The sequence below is a fragment of the Hylobates moloch genome, unplaced genomic scaffold, assembly GCF_009828535.3.
Source record: "Hylobates moloch isolate HMO894 unplaced genomic scaffold, HMol_V3 SCAFFOLD_2, whole genome shotgun sequence".
NCBI lineage: Eukaryota > Metazoa > Chordata > Mammalia > Primates > Hylobatidae > Hylobates > Hylobates moloch.
This window is the reverse complement of record NW_026652277.1, coordinates 78,605,714-78,628,890: the sequence shown is the minus strand read 5'-3', so window position 1 is coordinate 78,628,890 and position 23,177 is coordinate 78,605,714. Positions and strand designations below refer to the sequence as shown.

General features: G+C 39.8%; 1 protein-coding gene across 1 annotated transcript; it reads left to right on the top strand.

The window, feature by feature from the left end:
• Positions 1-3,388: 3,388 nt before the first annotated feature.
• On the top strand, positions 3,389-3,792 carry LOC116468405 (ATP synthase subunit g, mitochondrial-like). The gene has a single exon (XM_032753972.2). It carries the CDS (start codon positions 3,431-3,433, stop codon positions 3,740-3,742), a length of 312 nt encoding a protein of 103 aa, XP_032609863.1. The 5' UTR covers positions 3,389-3,430; the 3' UTR covers positions 3,743-3,792.
• Positions 3,793-23,177: the final 19,385 nt, after the last annotated feature.

The window sequence follows — 23,177 nt, the reverse complement described above, 5'->3', positions numbered from 1 at the left end:
CTCTGTGCTTTGATGGTATCATAATACTTACCTCATTATACTAGAATTTTTTATTAATTGTATCTCAACTCCACAAGGTTGTGAATTCTTAACAGACTGAAATCCTGTTCCTAGCATATTCAGGCTCTCTAAAATATGCATAAAAAGAATGAGTAGAGGGCGGATTGCAAGGAAATGAGGAGAAAAAGAGGGGGTATAACCCATCCTAAAAATCACCTTTAAAAATATTGTTTAATTTCATTACACATCCATTTAGCCAACAGCTCACCTAAACAGATGCAGGAGTTGGAATGTATATAATGTGTGGGATCAGACTGCCAAGAATTGGAATCACTCTCTAGCAGTAACCCAAGAAACCTCTGTGCTGAGGCATACTGTGCTAGGGGCTAGCAACGTATGTCCTTTTTATTCTGGTCACTAGATCACTTACCCTGATGAATAGCATGGATATTTATTTACTTAAAGTCATTCAATATATAGCATTGTGTTTCTGTATACTCATTTAAAAATTACAATTTAGCCAAAAACAAAGAAGCAACAATAGCAAAACTTCTGGGTTGTGAGATTAAGCTGTTCTTATACAGCCTTTAACAAAGTGAAATCTCTGCCAATGAAATGTTAATATGGTTTAATAACACTATATTCTATTTTATACTCACATTTTATGAAAATATTGACTATACTTTTGTTTTCAAAGGAAACAGATTCCCTCTCAGTGTAACTTTGCGCCAAGACTTGCCAGACTTATTTTAACAAAATCTCAAGACGTTTGTTTCTTTCACAAAATCAAGATTTCAAATTCAAGTAAATTCTTTATATAGCCCTATGGACCGTATACTTAGGTTTATATATAACCTAGAATTGTAGATACAGAAAATAAGAGGGCTCTCATGAATTTTTTTAAAACTCTGTGAGTATGAGCTACAACTTGTAGAAAATTAAGAGATTAAGCATGTGTAAATGAAGGATAAGTGAATGTCAGACTAAAGATATTAAAACTACGTCTTCCTTGCTGTATTAATGGCCTTTGTCTTATTTCTGGGACGGCCATCTGCTCAATGGGCATTGCGGTGTATATTATCAAATCTTATGATATATCTTACACTTCAGTAGAAATTTGAATGGCAAGGAAAGAAGGAATGAAACACTAGAGTCATAATTTTGTCTTCCAAAAGTTCAAAAAAGCAAAAGTTGTCTTTCATTCAAATTTTTGTTGCTGTTTTTTCTAAAACCATAAATTTTATTCCGCAATACTTTTGTCCTAAACTACATGTGAAGAAAATGTTTTCGGAGACTTACTCTTCTTTTTTTGTGTTGGTCTGTGTTACCTGTGTCATTCTGTGCAATGTCAGGAACAGTCAGGAGAAATATATTTGTGGACTTGAGTCTCTTAGAAATCCACAGTAGATATCTTACACTGCATAATAAATAAAACAGCAATGTGACCACAGACATTTTTATCGCCAGCAACTTATTCCACAGTCCTGTTTATACTTAGCAAGGTCAAAGCAATGAGGCATCTTATGGCCTTAAACTACAGAAGTATACTTCCCAGGTGGCTGGTCATAGATGATTTTTATCATTGTTTGAATATCTCCTAGCTTGAACAAAGTTCTCTTATACCTGATAATACATAAATGCCTATCTGATTCATTTATGGAAGCCCTTAAACTTATACTTTAGTTATATTTGCATAATGCTAAGGCAATCCTTTTGTTGGCCAGTTTATTGGGATGTACATTACAGACTGGCCAATATTGTTAAACTAGTGAATTAACTAGGTGTCCCGGTAAACACAGCTATTGTCATTTGTGAATCCATTCCCTTCTACATGTGTTGTTTTGAAGGTTCACATGCACTTTATTTTGTTTAAGTTGAGAAAACAAAGAGGATCAATATAATTAATTAGCATTTAGAGATAAGCTGTCACTACTCTGTCACTGACTCTCCTTTTCCTTGTGCTACGTTCTTACCCAAAATATTACTGGCCGGGCGTGGTAGCTCACGCCTGTAATCCTAGCACTTTGGGAGGCCAAGGCAGGCAGATCATGAGGTCAGGAGATCGAGACCATCCTGGCTAACACGGTGAAACCCCGTCTCTACTAAAAATACAAAAAATGAGCCGGGCGTGGTGGCGGGTGCCTGTAGTCCCAGCTACTTGGGAGGCTGAGGCAGGAGAATGGCCTGAACCCGGGAGGCGGAGCTTGCGGTGAGCCGAGATTGCGCCACTGCACTCCAGCCTGGGTGACAGAGCCAGACACCATCTCAAAAAAAAAAAAAAAAAAAAAATTACCTCTCTTCTCTATTCTTCTATAAGATGTTCTACAACTGATATAAGTGTCTTCATAATGCTGGAGATAATTTTTCTGGGCATTGATGTGAGGATCTGCTAAGCTTTTCAATATATAATGGTACATATAATAAAAACCAGAGATAAGGTTTTTGGAATTAACTGACAGTCATAATGTTAAAATAATCCTATTATTGTTCAATTTATTAGAATATACAGTATAGCCTGGTTAATGTTATTAAACTAATGAATGAAGATAACATTTTGGGAGCCGTTTTAAGTCTCTCTCTTTTTTTTTTTTTTTTTTGCAAGTAGTCTTTGAAAAACACCTCAAAGATTAATCAATTTCACATTAGGAGATTAACTTTCAGTCATCTGAACCAACTTTTCCTAGCACACGAACCAAATTTATTTACCTATACTCCATTTCTTTACAGATAGACACCGCCCCTAAAATATAAAATATACTGATAAAATAAGGATCAAATTCAAGAAAAAACAGAAGTGCAATACATTGTACATATTGTTTAAGAGACTTGCTCTGACAGAGCTGCAAATTTGGCTTTGAACTTGCTGATAGCAAGAATTACAAGGGAAACTTGTTTCACAATTCTCATTATTTAAAAGAAAGAAACAAATCAAGAGAGAATTTTTCCTGCCACTAAGTTGATGGAGAAATTTCTCATATGGAGATGACACTGAGCAACACATTGAATAATATCAGCAATATTTTTACCAACCAAAAGAAGAGAAGTTTATAAACTTTCTTATGATAATTCAAAGAAGCCTAAGAATAAAATTTTGAAGTTAAAGTTGGTGACAGATTTTTAAAGGAGATATATTTTTGTGGTCAGGTGCATATACTTCCAGTGGTCTAGCTTGATTCAAAGGCAGAATTCAAAGTACTTAGACAAAGGGTACAATGTTCCTTAGATGAACTTTCTTAAATATTCTCTCAGAAGAGCTTTTTAGAAACGGAATAGGAGAAAATAGGAGTTTATATTCCTGACAATGGCCTGAAGAATTTGTATTATATGTTGCTGATGGAAGGAAGATTGACTCACTTTATTATAAGAAAGAAGTGCCGGCGAGTGACATTCAGCCGGCGGTTCGGGGCGACAGACTCTCCATCCCAGAACCATGGCCCAATTTGTCCGTAACCTTGTGGAGAAGACCCCGGCGCTGGTGAACGCTGCTGTGACTTACTCGAAGCCTCCACTGGCCACATTTTGGTACTACGCCAAGGCTGAGCTGGTTCCTCCCACCCCTGCTGAGAGCCCTAGAGCTATTCAGAGCCTGAAAAAAATAGTCAATAGGGCTCAGACTGGTAGCTTCAAACAGCTCACAGTTAAGGAAGCTGTGCTGAATGGTTTGGTGGCCACTGAGGTGTTGATGTGGTTTTATGTCGGAGAGATTATAGGCAAGCGTGGCATCATTGGCTATGATGTTTGAAGGCCAATCTTTAACATCTGATTATATTTGATTTATTATTTGAGTGTTGTTGGACCATATGTGATCAGACTATCTGAATAAAATAATATTTGTCAAAAAAAAAGAAAGAAAGAAAGAAGCAATTGGCAGAATCTTTACTTTATCAAAACTGAGAAGCCAGGTGAAATTTTACATTTAAATAAACTGTCCCATGAAATTATAATTTTCAATTAGTGCATTTTGATCTCTCCATAGATGTGCTGTGGCTTATAGTGTTATGTTTCATCATTTGGTTACTCATGTAATATGTCTCAACAAGAGCATAAATACAAACTAGTTATATTTTTTATTCTAATCAAGGCTTCCAATCATGATTGCCAAATCTTGTTCTCGTGTCCTTTAATGAAATCCTAGCAAGTCTTCTTTCTTTTTTTTTTTTTTTTTTTCTTTTTTTTTTTTTTTTTGAGATGGAGTCTCCCTCTGTCCCCCAGGCTGGAGTGCAGTGGCTCGATCTCGGGTCACTGCAATCTCCGCCTCCCGGGTTCACGCCATTCTCCTGCCTCAGCCTCCCGAGTAGCTGGGACTACAGGCGCCCACCACCACGCCCAGCTAATTTTTGTATTTTTAGTAGAGACAGGGTTTCACCGTCTTAGCCAGGATGGTCTCAATCTCCTGACCTCGTGATCCGCCCACCTCGGCCTCCCAAAGTGCAAATCTTCTAACTTTCTACCAGTTTCAGTTATTTGAAGTTTATTTTTGTCCAATTTAAAACTTGGATTGTGAAACTAACATAAATATGATTACCTTTCTTTCCCTTCAACACAAACTGTGAGGCTGACTGCTTGGAGTAGAGAAGTTGGAAGGAGGTCTGACTCTGAGACAACCACCCTCCCCGCTGCTGAGCTCCTCTAGTTTTGGGGTCAGAGAGAGAAGACAAGGGTGGTAGAGATCTTACATAATCAGTTATATGTCTGCGTGAGAAAGTGTCCTGGGTTTTTCTCTGGTTCAGTCTAGTTGTGTCTGTTGCTAACAGATGGTGGTGTTGAGAAATCTGTGCTGGTGGTGTGCTTGGTTTTCTACAGACACTGTTCGTCTTTGCTTTGCCCCCTCACTCATTGAGGAATCCCTCAGAGAAAAGCCTGGACCCTGACACCAGACCATGCCCCTAACTGCTTTCCCAGCTGGAGTGTCTCCTCACTACCAGCTATTCTGCTCCCTTCCTTAGCACCATGCTGCTTTGCATTGAGCCACAATAACCTCTGAGACCATCTTCTAAATGCTCCAAGGGCCACAAAAGAGCAGGATGGGGATAAAGGAGGGAATTTAACCCCTCTCAAGAACAAACTGTAAACCACAGTTCCTTCTAACTCTCTTATCATAAGCTACTCCAGCAATTTCCTCTCCTTCAGAAATGTTAAGACTAGCAGCTGTTTTGGATTCACGGGTGATCCTAAACTTCAGGTAGCAAATACACAACTCCGCGGAGACATTCGCCCCTGATCCGCCATAGTCGCTCCAGATGGACGGGTGTGTTTAGTAAATTACCATCCAGCCACCTGAGAAATGAATTGCCAATCTTCCTTCCCACAAACTCGCACACAATCTCTAAACATTCTCTGATGGACTCCCATTAATTGGTTTCAGCAAGAAAAAAATAATAATCCTTCTGTTCCCCTTGGGAAGAGGAGTAACCTTTCCCTGTGAGCACTGTCTGCTGACTTGCACTGATTCTCTCTCTCTAGTTTTCTCTTTATGCGTAACCAGAGCTGGGTGCTAGTTGCTGGTAGGAGAGAATTTTTTTCGCCTCGTAGCATACCCTTTAGTAGGTGGGGACAGTGTCTGGCCTCAATATTTGGCATCTGTTAGGAGCTTCTCATAGAAAGGGGGTTACTTAGCTCTTGTTATTTTCAATTATGGGCAACAAAAAAAGTCCCACTCAACATCTTATAATCATGTTTACAAATGTATCTTAAGCTTCCTTTCAGCATGATGTCTCATCATTTTGATTGAGTCATTAAATGTATCTGTTATTAATCCAAAATTATTTGACTACTTCTACCTCATCTTCGAATACTAGATCTTACTTCAAGCCACGATGGGCCTTCTGTTTACTCTTGAACCCCTAAATCCACTTCTGCCTCCTGGCCTTTATTCTGCTGTTCCCACTTTCTAGAATTCTTTTCCTGTTGATTTTCCCAGCATTCACTCTCATTTCATTCATATCTCTACTTAAATATCATCTCCTCAAAAGAGTGTAAATCCCCCCATCTATAACAGCTTGTCCATTATTATTCCTTATTAGTCTCTATCCCTTTAGCCTGCTTTCTTTTTCTTCAAAGTAGGTATTAATGCTTAATATGTTTATATATGTTTGTTCCTCTTGTTTATCATCAGTTTACTTCATTCAGATGAAAGTCCCTTAAAACTGAGAACTTCGGCTTGTCTTCCTTGGCTCTATCCCCAGAATCTAGAATTTAGGCTCTCAAAAATACTTGTTTGAATGAATGAATTATTTATTAGGCATTTCTTTGTATGCAATCCTTTTGTGTCAACAGTGGGAGACTACTGATGTCATTGGATAGCAGGTCCCACACTCACACAAAAATGATAATAGGTGACACTCTATGAAATGTTTGCCTATGCCATACCTTTTTTCAAGCACTTCACATATATTTATTGATTTAATGCCCACACATCTTACAAACATTATTGTTATCAGCATTTTAAAAATAAGAGAACTGAGATACAAGGACTTATTTAACTTAACCTAAGTCTCATACTAGTAGGTGGCTAAGCTTTGAACCCAGTCAATCTAGTTCTAGTTCATAGGCTGGACTGTTTACTGCCATATTCTAATATTTCATCTCTAACTTCTAGACTGGTGGTCTTCAAGTCTTAAAGTATTTTTGATAAGTCACTCAACTTAAAACTTAAAAGGCCACCATTTTTTAATCTGTAAGGCTAACCAGAAAAAGAATATATGTAAATTATCTAAATTGTCTGGGAAGAGACATTCACTATTCAACATCTAATCAGAGATACAAAGTCTTATTTGCACTTGCTTGCTTTTTTTGGGGGGGTGGGGGTGCAGAGTCTTGCTCTGTCACCCAGGCTGGAGTGCAGTGGCGCAGTACAGTGGCACGATCTCAGCCTACTGCAACCTCCACCTCCTGAGTTCAAGCAATTCTCCTGCCTCAGCCTCCCAAATAATGGGGATTACTGGTGCACGCCAACACACCCAATTTTTTGCATTTTTAGTAGAGTTGGATTTTCACCATGTTGGCCAGGCTGGTCTCGAACTCCTGACCTCAAGTGATCCACCTGCCTCGACCTCCCAAAGAGCTAAGATTACAGGCATAAGCCACTGCACTCAGCCTTACTTGCTTTCTTTTTCAAATTTATTTATCTATAGTTTTATGTAACACTTCATTATTAAAAAGAGAGATGGAAGTGAATCTTTAAAAATATTAATGATTTAATGGATGATAGCAAAAAAAGATATTTTTCTAATACTAGAAGTGTCCAAATTAAATGAAGTTAACTGAACTTGAACTGCAGAACCTTGGCACGGTTATTTAAATATGACCGTATTTGACACATATGTTGCCCTGTTTGGAAGTCATCAAATGATTTTGGTTACAATACAGAGAAAAGCAGGCCGGGCGCGGTGGCTCACGCCTGTAATCCCAGCACTTTGGGAGGCCGAGGAGGGCGGATCACAAGGTCAGGAGATCGAGACCATCCTGGCTAACACGGTGAAACCCCGTCTCTACTAAAAATACAAAAAATTAGCCGGGGGCGGTGGTGGGCACCTGTAGTCCCAGCTACTCAGGAGGCTGAGGCAGGAGAATGGTGTGAACCCGGGAGGCGGAGCTTGCAGTGAGCCGAGATCACGCCACTGCACTCCAGCCTGGGCGACAGAGCGAGACTCCGTCTCAAAAATAAATAAATAAATAAATAAATAAATAAGAGAAAAGCTAACTTAGATTGTATTCCCTCCTAAGAAGGAAACTTTGTTCTTATTCATCTTTAATTCTTCATACCATCTAGCACAATGCCTAGAACAGCAGAGGCACTACAAAGGAGCTGCAGAATTACCAGAAATATTACTTTAAAATATGTTGTTCTGCCTGTTTAAAACCGGACCTAAATGAACACCTTTTGGGTTTGCTCTAAGATCACAAACAAAACTATTTTAATCTCTGGAAGCCACAATTTCCTGTTCAACACCTGGCTTACTACAGTCGTAAGTTTTCCTGCCTATTCATGACTCATTTTGTTTGGGCCAAATAAGGTTATAATGAAATAAGGTTACAAGAAATAATAAGACCTGCCCTATGTGTGGAATATCTGGAAGTATGAGACACAAATTATTAAAAGTAGAACTCTTGAACAGGCTGTTGGAACGGACACGCTGTTTCCTTATCATCTAAAAAGACTTAAGGGAGAATATCCCATATTAAGAATCACTTTATTTAATGTTTCATGCCTATAAAGAACAAAAGAAATGGCTGAAGTTGGAAAAGAAAAAAATCCAGACAAAAACAATCCTTTGCTTAAATAACTTGACGTGCAGAAAAAACACATCCAGGGGAGGGCATGGAAAAGTCAGCACAGGCCTTTCTTCATCTGTTTTCCCATTCTTCTCCATTCCTCAGCCCTGATGAACTGTGTGTCCTCTATCCCCACCTTAGAGGACTTCAATAATGGTTGGGTGTGTCTCTTTCTTTTTTTTTATTCTTTTAATTTTTTTATTATATATACTTTCAGTACTAGGGTACATGCACGCAACGTGCAGGTTTGTTACGTATGTATACATGTGCCATGTTGGTGTGCTGCACCCATTAACTCATCATTTACATTAGGTATATCTCCTAATGCTATCCCTCCCCCCTTCCCCCCACCCCACAACAGGCCCCGGTGTGTGATGTTCCCCACCCTGTGACCATGTGTTCTCATTGTTCAATTCCCATTTATGAGTGAGAACATGCGGTGTTTGGTTTTCTGTCCTTGCGATAGTTTGCTGAGAATGATGGTTTCCAGCTTCATCCATGTCCCTACAAAGGACATGAACTCATCCTTTTTTATGGCTGCATAGCATTCCATGGTGTATATGTGCCACATTTTCTTAATCCAGTCTATCATTGATGAACATTTGGGTTGGTTCCAAGTCTTTGCTATTGTGAATAGTGCCACAATAAATACACATGTGCATGTGTCTTTATAGCAGCATGATTTATACTCCTTTGGGTATATACCCAGTAATGGGATGGCTGGGTCAAATGGTATTTCTGGTTCTAGATCCTTGAGGAATATCCACACTGTCTTCCACTATGGTTGAACTAGTTTACAGTCCCACCAACAGTGTAAAAGTCTTCCTATTTCTCCACATCCTCTCCAGGACCTGTTGTTTCCTGACTTTTTAATGATTGCCATTCTAACTGGTGTGAGATGGTATCTCATTGTGGTTTTGACTGGCGTTTCTCTGATGACCAGTGATGATGAGCATTTTTTCATGTGTCTGTTGGCTGCATAAATGTCTTCTTTTGAGAAGTGTCTATTCATATCCTTTGCCCACTTTTTGATGGGCTTGTTTGATTTTTTCTTGTAAATTTGTTTAAGTTCTTTGTAGATTCTGGATATTAGCCCTTTGTCAGATGGGTAGATTGCAAAAATTTTCTCCCATTCTGTAGGTTGCCTGTTCACGCTGATGATAGTTTCTTTTGCTGTGCAGAGGCTCTTTAGTTTAATTAGATCCCATTTGTCAATTTTGGCTTTTGTTGCCATTGCTTTTGGTGTTTTAGTCATGAAGACCTTGCCCATTCCAATGACCAATGGAACAGAACAGAGCCCTCAGAAATAATACCACGGCTGGGCGCGGTGGCTCAAGCCTGTAATCCTAGCACTTTGGGAGGCCGAGGTGGGCGGATCACGAGGTCAGGAGTTCGAGACCATCCTGGCCAACATAGTGAAACCCTGTCTCTACTAAAAATACAAAAAAATTAGCAGGGCGTGGTGGCGGGCGCCTGTAGTCCCAGCTACTCGGGAGGCTGAGGCAGGAGAATGGCATGAACCCAGGAGGCAGAGCTTGCAGTGAGACGAGATGGTGCCACTGCACTCCAGCCTGGGGGACAGAGCCAGACTCTATCTCAAAAAAAAAAAAAAAGAAATTTAAAAAAAAAATAAAAAAATAAAAAAAAAAGAAATAATACCACACATCTACAACCATCTGATCTTTGACAAACCTGACAAAAACAAGAAATGGGGAAAGGATTCCCTATTTAATAAATGGTGCTGGGAAAACTGGCTAGCCATATGTAGAAAGCTGAAACTGGATCCCTTCCTTACACCTTATACAAAAATTAATTCAAGATGGATTACAGACTTAAATGTTAGACCTAAAACCATAAAAACCCTAGAAGAAAACCTAGGCAATACCATTCAGGGTGTGTCTCTTTCTGAATTACTCAATGGGAAATGAGTCTCTTTATTTATTTATTTATTTATTTATTTATTTATTTATTTATTTATTTTTTATTTATTTATTTATTTATTTATTTATTTATTTATTTATTTATTTATTTTGAGGCCAGGTTATGAGACTGGCTAATTTTTTTTGTACTTTTTTTTTAGAGATGCGGTCTTGCTATGTTGCCCAGGCTGATCTCGAATTCCTGGACTCAAGCGATCCACCTGTCTCCGCCTCCCAAAGTGCTGCAATTACAGGTGTGAGCCACCGCGCCAGGCAGGAAATGAGTATCATGTCACATTTATCTTTCAGAACAAATGCCGACATCACTACCACCACTACCCATTTCTTTTATTGAGAAACAAAGAAAAAAATGAGCCCAAACTTTCTGAATACTGAACAGTATCGTTTTTAATGATTAAGTAATCAAAATAATCAGTTGAATCTAAAAATAAAATAAATTTGAATCAATTTAATTCTTAAATTTTTTAAAGTATCATTGTGTTTCAGTATAATACACAGTTCATAGATTAGAAGGGAAAATGATTAATTTATTTCTTCAGGTAAGAAGGCATAGGAGAAGCAGGTAGGGATGTTCCACATGTGATATGAAAACAAAGGGCTGTGCCAGGCGTGGTGGCTCACACCTGTAATCCCAGCACTTTGGTTGGCCCAGGCAGGCAAATCACCTGAGGTCAGGAGTTTGAGACCAGCCTGGCCAACATGGTAAAACCCCCGTCTCTATTAATAATACAAAAATTAGCTTGGTGTGGTGGCATGTGCCTGTAATCTCAGCTACTTAGGAGGCTGAGGCAGGAGAATATCTTGAGCCCAGGAGGCAGAGGTTGCAGTGAGCAGAGATTGCGCCATTGCACTCCAGCCTGGGTTACAGAGTGAGACTCCATCTCAAAAAAGAAAAAAGAAAAAGAAAAAAATAGAAAAGAAAACAAAGGACTAAGGGAAGAGAGAAAAGGAAGCAATGACTCCGCTGGCAGAATACTTCCTTTCTGTGAAGGAAACAGTTATTTTCTGAACTGCTTCTCGAGTAATCAAACTCTTCATGCTTGTCCCCTCTAGATACATCACTGTAAGCTCCCATACTGAATGCCGTTTTTGACAATCCCTTTATTTCTAAGGAAACATCCTTCGTTGTTGAGCAAGAGTAAGTTTTCATGCAAATATAGAAAATTACCACCACTTACTTTTCTTTCCTATTGTTATACTGCATCTCTTTCCTGGAAGACTTCCCTCATCTACTTAGGAGACTGCTTTGTGCTTTATAGGATGCAGTATTTCATCCAATGTTGCACTTATTTGCCCATTTTATAATTGCCTAAATATTTTTTGTGTTCCTGATGTCTTTAGTCTTCTTAAACACTGAGATTTTATCCCTTTTAACCACAGTATCCCCAAGGACTAGCTAAGTGCCAGAAACATGGTTGGTACTCAATAAAGATTTAGTAAATGAATGAGTACCTTGATATTTGTGACTTACGGGTCTAAGATCCTCTTGCAGGGTACTGGGCCAGGCCTGGCCAGGACATGAGTCTACAGGACTGGAAAGTGAGTATTAGTCCTAAGATAGGGTATACAGGCTGAGGAGGTCTAAAATGGAAAAAACAAGAGGACTGAATTGAAAGCAAAGTCCTCAAAGAGAATGAAGTTTAAAAGTCAAGGAAATATGGTCAAAGGTCAAAAGGGGAGTCTTAAAAGGGAAGAAAACTATCATCTATGACTCTTAAATTGGGGACCTTGTGTTCACAGGGGTATCTGTCAGGGTGCCTCAGAGGACAAGAAGCCAAAAGACCAACATGGACCATCTTCCAACAGTGTCAAGTTTATTCAATGGTGAGTAATTTGAAATATTTTATTTCTATTAAACATTGGTAGATAGAGTAAAACAAAAAAAAACAGACTTTAAAAATAAAAATGAGATTTCAAAATAACTATGCTTTTAGTGAGCCACTTTGTTTCATACACACAAGCTCCTAGAGTTTCGTGCTTTTCTCCTGATCTTGGGGTACTGCAGTCCAAATTTTTGAGATGAATATGTAGGATAAGAAACTGAGAAAAACCAAATTTTCAAAAATTACTTGGGGTATAATTTAAGAGAGATCTTGGGCAATTGACAGGAAAAATATTGGGCTATCCTTAGCTAAACTTTACTGATTTGCTTTAAGGTATATTCTACGGACAAGAGAAAATGTTAAGCAGATCTTAACTTCTTTTTTTTTTTTTTTTTGAGACGGAGTCTGGCTCTGTCGCCCAGGCTGGAGTGCAGTGGCGCGATCTCGGCTCACTGCAAGCTCCGCCTCCCGGGTTCACACCATTCTCCTGCCTCAGCCTCCCGAGTAGCTGTAGCTGGGACTACAGGCGCCCGCCACCACGCCCGGCTAATTTTTTGTATTTTTAGTAGAGACGGGGTTTCACCGTGGTCTCGATCTCCTGACCTCGTGATCCGCCCACCTCGGCCTCCCGAAGTGCTGGGATTACAAGCGTGAGCCACCGCGCCCGGCCCTTAACTTCTTTTAACTAAAATCAACTTCTTTTAACTAAAATCACCTTTTTTTTTCTTATTACAAACAGTGCATAAAACAGGGTTTTCCAGAAGTTGATAATTGTTGAAGCTGGATGATGGATACTTGAGGTTTCATTTTATTACTGTCTTTATTTTTGGCTTTATTTGAAATTTTCCATACTAAAAGGTTAAAGAGACAAAAAACAATGTATGCTTATTTACAGAAGAATATTATATACATGTGAGTGAAAGGATGAAAATTAAAAAGAAATGTAAGTCATTGTCCAGATACTATCATATGACAATATTAATTGTCTAGGATATCCATGGAGAGAGATTAGATATTTTTTTTAACTGTGTCCAAATCCCCAAATGCATTCCACTCTATTATCCATGAAATGGCAGTACTCTGATTTTAGAAATTGCCTTTAACTCAATGTGTGAGCCTGACTGGTCTAAAGATAATCACATTCTTTCTGCCAGCTATCAGTTTAGAAATCAGCAGTTCTAGCCAATGATAAATGAAGAGATGGTGGCTACAGACTTCTAAAAATTTCCTCTTTGGTCTTTGCAGAAAGCAATAGCAAGCCATTCTCTCTTTCTTCAGCATATGAATGAGAAAGCAAGTAGTAATATCCAATTGCACCTGGAATCTATCTTACAATTATTTGGGGAACCAGCTGTGAGATAAAGCAGATATTTTGGATTACAGAGCAGAGAGACAGAACATTGTTTTTTAATAATATTGTTGGGTCACTGAATCAGTCTACCCTGAAGCCTATTTTACCTCTGCACTAGAACAATTAGATTAATAAATGTAATTATGATATTTATAAAAATAAATATATTTAATTCATTTTGAATTAGATGTTCTTTTGCTTGCTGCCCAAACTATCCTTCAGCATATAGTTTACCCTTTTTGTGCACTTAATGATGATACATTATAAACATCTTTCTTTGTCAATAAATTCAATTCTACGGCTTCATTTTGAATGTGTAGTATTCCATTGTTTACCTGTAGCTTTCCAACATCTCCAACATTTATTGTGCAATCTTGTGCTATCAAATGAGTGAATTTTTTTAGTGCCAAGTCTACTAAGGACACAGTCCCAATATTCACAGTCTTCCTGAAGGCAGAACTTCCCCTCCATTAAATGATCACTATAAATAATATAGAACTATATGTTCAAAATCATTTCATTGGCAGGCACGGTGGCTCATGCCTGTAATCCCAGCACTTTGGGAGGCCGAGACAGGCGGATCACCCGAGGCTGGGAGTTCGAGACGAGCCTGACCAACATAGAGAAACCCCATCTCTACTAAAAATACAAAATTAACCGGGCATGGTGGCTCACACCTGTAATCCCAGTTACTCAAGGGGCTGAGGCAGGAGAATCGCTTAAACCTGGGAGGCGGAAGTTGCAGTGAGCCGAGATTGAGCCATTGCACTCCAGCCTGGACAACAAGAACAAAACTCCGTCTCAGAAAAAAAAAGAAAAAGAAAACACGATCATTTTATCTAAGTCTGGGATCTGAACACAAGGTAACACTTCATTTTTGTGAACCCATAGAAAGTTTTACATAATATTGTCTTCCTTTCCACTCCTAATTCGGGAAAAGTTTACTACAAACTAATACCAGAACAATTTTGCCACCTCATGGAGGATGCTCACTGAGTTCCAGGCAAAGGCAGGGCTCAGTGGCAAGAAATGTTTTCATTGTTTTCCTGGCATTCTCAAGTATCACTCAGATGAATCAGAAAGTAATGACGCACAAAGAAACTCTGGCTATTAGAAGGAAGGACAGGTTTTTAAAACAACTCATTTGGAGATTTTTAAGTGTAATATGTCACGTTAACCAATTAACCTTTAGCTGAAATCTTCTCAAAAAGGATACAGTATTACTAGATTAAGATTAGGGTTATCTAAGGAGAATAAGTAATAATTTTCTTTTTTTTTTTTTTTTTTTTTGTTGTTGAGATGGAGATTCGCTCTTGTCACCCAGGCTGGAGTGCAATGGCGCAATCTCAGTTTATGGTAACCCCTGCCTCCCAGGTTCAAGCGATTCTCCTGCCTCAGCCACCCGAGTAGGTGGGATTACAGGCACCTGCCACCACTCCCAGTAATTTTTTTGTATTTTTAGTAGAGACAGAGTTTCACCATGTTGGTCAGGCTTGTCTCAAACTCCTGACCTCAGGTGATCCACCCCTTCGGCCCCCCAAAGTGCTGGGATTACAGGTTGAGCCACTGAACCCAGCCAGACAATAATTTTCTTTTTTTTTTTTTTTTTTTTTTTTTGAGACAGAGTCTCACTCTGTCATCCAGGCTCAAGTGTGCAGTGGTGCGATCTTGGCTTACTGCAACCTCCGCCTCCCAGGTTCAAGCGATTCTCCTGCCTCAGCCTCCCAAGTAGCCTAGATTACAGGCATGTCCTGCCACACCTGGCTAATATTTTGGATTTTTAGTAAGACGGGGCTTCACAGTGTTAGCCAGGATGGTCTCAATCTCCTGACTTTGTGATACGCCCGCCTTGGCCTCCCAAAGTGCTGTGATTACAGGAGTGAGACACCGCATCTGGCCAATAATTTTCTTTTTAACTATAACATTTCTATCTGTTATTGAGGAGCCCAAATATGGGCAGAGAAAATGTGAAAAATGTTAGTAGTTTATATGCGTTTAGTCTCTTAAGTAAATAACGATATAAAATACCATATTATGACAAAAAGAACCATGATTATGTCATAAATATCTCAAGTATCAGTGTTCTACCAAACCTAACTGTATTTGTATTAGTTCCCTGCTTGTTTGCCTCTTCTTAAGGTGAATGCTTTGTCAAAATTGTGAATACTCATATTATTTTGGATTTCATGCACGGGCAAGCCAATGGTAAAAGTCCTAATGCAGATTATTTTATGAATAGAAAAAAGAAAAATTGTTGGCGTAAAACAGAACCACAGTGGATGTTCACTATAATCTACTCTTCAATTTTACCTCGTACATACTCAAAGACATGCTTACATTCCAAAAATGCCCCTGCCAGTCATAATCTACATACCATCAAAAACACCCACCTCCTCTCCACTGGAAAATTACATAAAATCATGTCTACTAGACCTTCTCAGGTAGTGTCTGGAGGTCAGTGCTCAAGTCCAAGCTTTCTGTGAGATGTACAATCTCCTTCAGTGTAATTCAGTCAGGCTTTTAATGCCAAGTTCCAAAATACTGCAATCTTCAGTTAGATGGTGAATTTCACTGCTCTATCCATCAGGGTCCCAAGAAAAAACAGAAAGCACAACTAAAGAGAAAAATTTTTGTTTCTATGTTTAAGTTTTTATTTAAACCTTGAGCAAACAGCTGAGAACACTGATGCACTTTCTGCTCTCGTGAAACTTACATTCTGTGAGAGGAAGGGAGAATTCAAACTAATCATTTAATTAATAGTAAAAATTAATCAAGAATTTAAGGAAGCTACAAAAGCTTATACTTGGAGGCCTGGTTTGGTCAGGGAGGAGAAAATTCGCTTGTCCATGTAGAGAGTAGATTTCAAGAAGGAAATTAAGTGTGGACGTAGGGTAATTCTGATTTACAATTCAAGAACCCGGGGTTTTGTAGTAGCTGAGCTATTGCCCCTCGGCCAGTAGTTACTAAAGAAGGGAGAGTCCCATGAATCCATCTGGCCTGAAATGAGCAGTGACCTTCAGCTGAGGGACACAGGAAGGGAGGCTTAAGATAAGTACCCTTATCCTAGGCTCCCACCTCCTTCTCTTTTTTTTTTGAGACGGAGTCTCGCTCTGTCACCCAGCCTGGAGTGCAGTGGCGCAATCTCTGCTCACTGCAAGCTCCGCCTCCCGGGTTCACGCCATTCTCCTGCCTCAGCTTCTCCCAGTAGCTGGGACTACAGGCGCCCGCCACCAAGCCCGGCTAATTTTTTTTGTATTTTTAGTAGAGACGGGGTTTCACCGTGGTCTCGATCTCCTGACCTCGTGATCTGCCCGCCTCGGCCTCCCAAAGTGCTGGGATTACAGGCGTGAGCCACCGCGCCCGGCCTAGGCTAACATTTTTTGTATTTTTTAGTAGAGACGGGGTTTCACCGTGTTAGCCAGGATGGTCTCCATCTCCTCACCTCGTGATCTGCCCGCCTCGGCCTCCCAAAGTGCTGGGATCACAGGCTTGAGCCAGCGTGCCCGGCCCCCACCTCCTTCTCACCTACTGCTGTGCCTCCGCATTGGCTGGACCCAGCTGGAAGCCAGAGGAGGTAAGAATCCTTTAAGGTTGTTCATGCAGGTCAGCCTCCCATGTTGGCATTGCAGGTAGAGGAAGGTGGAGCGTGGAGGATTCAGAGGGGCAAATAAAGGTGCACCACAGACAGAATTACCTTAATAAAATATCTCATTTAGGGAAAAGAAAGGGGCTTGAGAATAATCACTTTTTAGGAGCAGGCAGTATACAATGTTCTTGACTTGCTCCCTTGGAAATAGAGGAAGTGTCTTTGCTGTTTTGTTTTGTTTTGTTTTGTTTTGTTTTGTTTTGTTTTGTGAGACAAGGTCTCACTCTACTGCCAAGGCTGAAGTGCAGTGGCACAATCTCAGATCACTGCACCCTCAACCTCCTAGAATCAAGCGATCCTCCAGCCTCAGCCCCCAAGTAGCTAGGACTACAGGTGTGTGCCACCACACCCAGCTAAATTTTGTATTTTTTGTAGAGATGGGGTTTCCCCATGTTCACTAGTCTGGTCTCAAACCACTGGACTCAAACTATCCACCCGCTTTGACCTCTCAAAGTGCTAGGATTACAGGCATGAGCCAACACACCTGGCTCAGAAATGTCCTTTAAAAGCCAATCAGTACCTTGAGTTCTTCTCCCTGGAAAGATTTCCCTTGCCTTATATCTTTCTGGGTTGCTTCTAAGAGGGATATTGGAGAGATTCTTCTTAAGTAGCTGTATTACCTTTGCAAGTCCAAATCATTCTTTATAGGTGTGGATACTTAGGCCTGAGGAATGCATTACAAGTTGAGTAATCTCTGTCTTCCCTTTCCTGGAAAATTTAATTAATTTAAAACTTCTGCTTGAAGGCCGGGCGCGGTGGCTCACGCTTGTAATCCCAGCACTTTGGGAGGCCGAGGCGGGCAGATCACGAGGTCAGGAGATCGAGACCACAGTGAAACCCCGTCTCTACTAAAAATACAAAAAATTAGCCGGGCGTGGTGGCGGGCGCCTGTAGTCCCAGCTACTCGGAGAGGCTGAGGCAGGAGAATGGCGTGAACCCGGGAGGCGGAGCTTGCAGTGAGCCGAGATCGCGCCACTGCACTCCAGCCTGGGCGACAGAGCGAGACTCCATCTCAAGAAGAAAAAAAAAAAACTTCTGCTTGATTCAAGTCAATTTGAATTTGAAACTCTATTTGCTAATTGCTGAAACAAAAAATCTTGCCGGGCGCGGTGGCTCACGCTTGTAATCCCAGCACTTTGGGAGGCCGAGGCGGGCGGATCCCGAGGTCAGGAGATCGAGACCACGGTGAAACCCCGTCTCTACTAAAAATACAAAAAATTAGCCGGGCGTGGTGGCGGGCGCCTGTAGTCCCAGCTACTCGGAGAGGCTGAGGCAGGAGAATGGCGTGAACCCAGGAGGCGGAGCTTGCAGTGAGCCGAGATCGCGCCACCGCACTCCAGCCTGGGTGACAGAGCCAGACTCCGTCTCAAAAAAAAAAAAAAAAAAAAAAATCTTACGGAGTCATGCCCATTTAAGCTTTTGGTTTGCTAAAGAAAAAGGCCATCTCTGCATCATTCCTGGCAGCTCTGCCTTTCCCTGTAACTCTATTTAATGACCTTTGTTTAGACTCGGATGAGAAACAGTAGCTGAAGTATTGAATGAGGATGATGGAGGTCTTCCTTCTAAAGTTTGCCCTTTAAGCTGAATTCCAGGGAAATGTGATTTATAGTAGGATATAGTATTCCTTTAGTCCAACTAGACAGGAGCTGTCAGAAGTGCTTAAAAAGTGTTGCCAACTCTTTGGCTTCTCCTAGATGTCCACATTTTGTTTGCAAAGATCTCACTATTTCCTAACTGCTACAATGACTTTAAAGTGTGACAAATTACTAAAAAAACTGTGTTATCTCCTAACTTCCATGGATTTCAAATCTTCCTCTAGAAATAAAATGCTTTGCTTTACAGATTTATATGCTTGTCCTATTTTTCCATATCTACTTTCTGGTGGGCCTGCTTAGATGTAAATTAGTATCTCTCTTGAAAGACAGAAATTAGTATCTCTTAAATCTCATTAAAAATACCTTAGGCCAGGAGTGGTGGCTCACGCCTCTAATCCCAGCACTTTGGGAGGCTGAGGTGGGCAGATCACCAGAGGTCAGGTGTTAGAGATCAGCCTGGCTAACATGTGAAACCCCATCTCTACTAAATATACAAAATTAGCTGGGTATGGTGGTGCACGCCTGTAATCCCAGCTACTAGGGAGGCTGAGGCAGGCCAATCGCTTGAACCCAGGAGACAGAGGTTGCAGTGGGCCAGAATCGAGCTACCGCACTCCAGCCTGGGAAACAGTGAGATTCGGTCTCAAAAAAAGAAAAAAGAAAAAAAATTCTTAAATTACATTTCTAAAATTCTAAAGAAGTAACACACTTGAACACCCTAGTACTTTGCTACTATGGTCACAGGGTTTTTGGCCCCAGTATGAGAAATTATTAACTCAATATTTTTTGTATGGCTACCATATATCTCACACTCTCAGAGCTGCTGTAGAATAATTAATTGTACAATCAAGGCCTCTGCTCAATGGAGCTGTTATTTTAGCTGAGTGGATCAATAGTTTGAGAACTGAGAAACAAGAAGTGATGGTTTATAGCTACTCTTCACAGCATGTCAAGGACAGTCACCCTCAAAGTCAGAGATTACAGGATCCTCACTTTCCCCAGTCATCTCAGCTTAGCTGCTTCCATATTTTAGATTCAGTAGCTTATAAATCTCTCAATTTCTAGATTTGTCAGTACTCCTTGGTTGAAATTATGGCAGAGTTGCCTGGGTAAGGAGTTCAAATTTTTCTAAAAATTCAGATATTTATAACACAAATAAAATAGTTTTGCTTTTTAGCCTTCTTTCTCCTGGAACGTTATAGTTGTTCCTCCATTATTGGGTCAATTAATTCTCAAAGTGACCTTTGCAGCCTGAAGTCAATCGGCATGAGCTCTATGTATCTCAACATTCTCCAACGCTGGGCTGAGTTCCTGGCCCAAGAGTGGCCAACTTCAAGCAGTTGGAAATGATCACTGCCCCTTCTCCTACATTATCTCACTTCCTCCCACTCTTACTTACATGTGTTGAAAATTTTAATTCCACCTTGATTAGTGGAATAGTCCCTAATGTCGTATCTACTGGTATTCACTAGGTGCTGTCTTCATGCAAGTGAGATTGCAGGCAAGCTACTCTGACAGGCCAGTGCTCCCAAGACAGATATTCAGATGAGTATTGTCACAGTGGTACTACTCTGAGGGCACAGGTCGTGGTAATGTTAATAGAAAGGGTAGGTGAAACTGATTTAAAATATGTTTTCGAGAAAGAATCAAGAGAAGAGCTTTGCAACCAACTGAAAGGTAGAAAATATCTTTCCCCATGGGTGTTGCTGTTTTTTTAAACATGTGTTTAGTTTTCTCTTTATCAAGAGTAAGGGAGACCTCTTAATTCGGTTTAAGATATACCAAGTTTGAGAGCTAATTCTGTGTTTAGCATTAGTGCACACTTTCCTATAGACAGTGAACAAAGAGGAACTGGACCTCAGGAAAAGTGCAAGATATGAGTTTTTAATTATATTCATAAAGTTTAGAGTGGAAGAGGTGAAATTATGATTACATATGAAGAGCATTTGAAAAAAGGTAAGATGCAGATCTAGGAGGGAACTTAAATTTCTGTGGTAAACAGCGAAAATAAAAGAATACAGTTGTTTCTATCTTTTACTGCAAGTAAGAATCACTTGAGGCACTGCTAAAAATTCTAATTCCCAGATTGTACCACATACCAATTTCACTGGTATGTCTAAGGGTGGGAGCCAGGCATCAGTAATTTTTAAAAATCCCCAGGTGATTTCAATATGCAGCAATGAACTAATGAAAAAGACTGTGAGTTGCTGATGTGGTTAAAAAAATAATAATAATAAAAAAAACTAACGAAGTATGGTATGGAAGCGAGAAGAAAAGATTATAAAGGAGGGTTTGGGGCATTATCAAAGGCCTTTAAAATGTGCATTTTCTTTTATTCCACTTCTAAGAATTTAATCTAATGAAATGAAATTTAAAACTTGCATATAAGAATATTCATTCTAACTTTGTTTTGAATAGTCCTACCTAAAATGTCCGAAAATGCGATAGAACATCATTCCTTCATAAAAAATAATATGGATAAATAGATTTATGGTTATGAAAAGATCACCATGTGTTGTTAAGAGGAAAGTAGATTATAAACCAATTGAGAACAGTCTGATTTATCCATATAATTGTATGATATACAATATATACACATGCTGTATTTTTAAAAATCTAGAAGTATGTACATACAATAAAATGTTAGCATTCCCTAGAGGTTGAGAGGATGTCTGATTTTGTTCACATTCTTCTTATTCATCTATATTTTTAAATTATCATAAAGTAACACACATAATTTTTAAAGGGAGAGAATGGTCAAGCACTGGATTACCTCCCTGTATTATTTTATTGATGTGCTAGATTTTAAACCTTTGAAGGAAAGCAGTGGCCCTCTTTTTTGTTGACCACTGTGTCCCTAACACCTGGCTCAATAGTTGTTACATACTAAGCATTTGGTATCACTATTAGTGAATAAATGAATCAAATTCCTAATGGGTCTCTCTGCTTCCCGTCTTATTCTCATCCAGTGCATTATCCCACCTCTTGCTAGCATGTTCATTTTGAAATACCAGTTTCATCATGTCACTGTCTTGCTAAAAATCTTTCAATTACCATTTACCATTTCAGGATAAATCCTGGATTTTTAGCATAATATCTAATATCTTGTCTGCCTATCTCTTCAGCCACATCCCTAGTAATGGTATACTTTGTACTCTGATCTGTTTTCTGTTTTATCAGGATATCCACATAAATGTTCTTCCTTGATTCAGAAAAGCCATTCTCTTTCTTGGTCCGACTGAAGTATCCAGCTATCAGCACTTAACTCATGTTTCACCTTCTCTAGGAAGCTGTTCTCTTTTAGTCTAAATTAGGTGTCCTTCCTAATCTGAACTTTCTTTAGCCATAGCACGTATTATGTTGTATTGTATTATATATTATATCGTATTATATTATATTAGAGTTTTTAATACTGTTTTATTTTATTTTTATTAATTTTACTATTATTATTAATTATTGTTAATTATTTATTAATTGTTGATTTAATATTAATAATTATTAATGTTTTTGAGGGAGAAAAATAGGTTTATTGAGGAGCTGACAACCAGAGGAGATGGTGGACTCATGTCACAAAGATCATCTCAAGTTTCTCAGGATAACTAGACGGTTTTTATGGGAAGCACAGGAATTGACTATGTGTGGGGTAGTATGTCTGGTCTTGATGACTACCTTGAGCAGTGGGCCAACTGGTGGTCTAGCTGGTGTCTGCTTGATTGCCACAAAAATACAGATGAACACGGCCGGGCGCAGTGGCTCATGCCTGTAATCCCAGCACTTTGGGAGGCCGAGGCGGGTGGATCACGAGGTCAGGAGATCGAGACCATCCTGGCTAACACGGTGAAACCCCATCTCTACTAAAAATACAAAAAATTAGCCGGGTGAGGTGGCGGGCGCCTGTAGTCCCAGCTACTCGGGAGGCTGAGGCAGGAGAATGGCGTGACCCCTGGTGGGCAGAGCCTGCAGTGAGTCGAGATCGCACCACTGCACTCCAGCCTAGGCGACAGCGAGACTCTGTCTCAAAAAAAAAAAAAAAAAAAGAATACAGATGAACTACACACAGATGAAATACATTCTTACTGGGGTGAAACGTTCCACAACCTTGATTTCACACTTAGTTTTTCAAGGCCTGTTCCTGGAGTTCTTGCTCTTTTCTTTTCTTTTTTTTTTATACTTGAAGTTCTCGGGTACATTTGCACAATGTGCAGGTTGTTACATATGTATACATGTGCCATGTTGGTGTGCTGCACCTGTTAATTCGTCATTTACATTAGGTATATCTCCTAATGCTATCCCTCCCCCGCCACCCGACAGGCCCCAATGTATGATGCTCCCTACCCTGTGTCCAAGTGTTCTTACTGTTCAATTCCCACCTATGAGTGAGAACATGCAGTGTTTGGTTTTCTCTCCTTGCGATAGTTTGCTCAGAATGATGGTTTCCAGCTTCATCCATGTCCTTACAAAGGACATGAACTCATCCTTTTTTATGGCTGCACAGCATTCCATCGTGTATATGTGCCACATTTTCTTTTTTTTTTTTTTTTTTTTTTT

What these genes read in the sequence shown, in the direction of transcription:
- LOC116468405 (XM_032753972.2), top strand. Translation starts at nt 3,431, where the DNA reads ATGGCCCAATTTGTCCGTAACCTTGTGGAGAAGACCCCGGCGCTGGTG.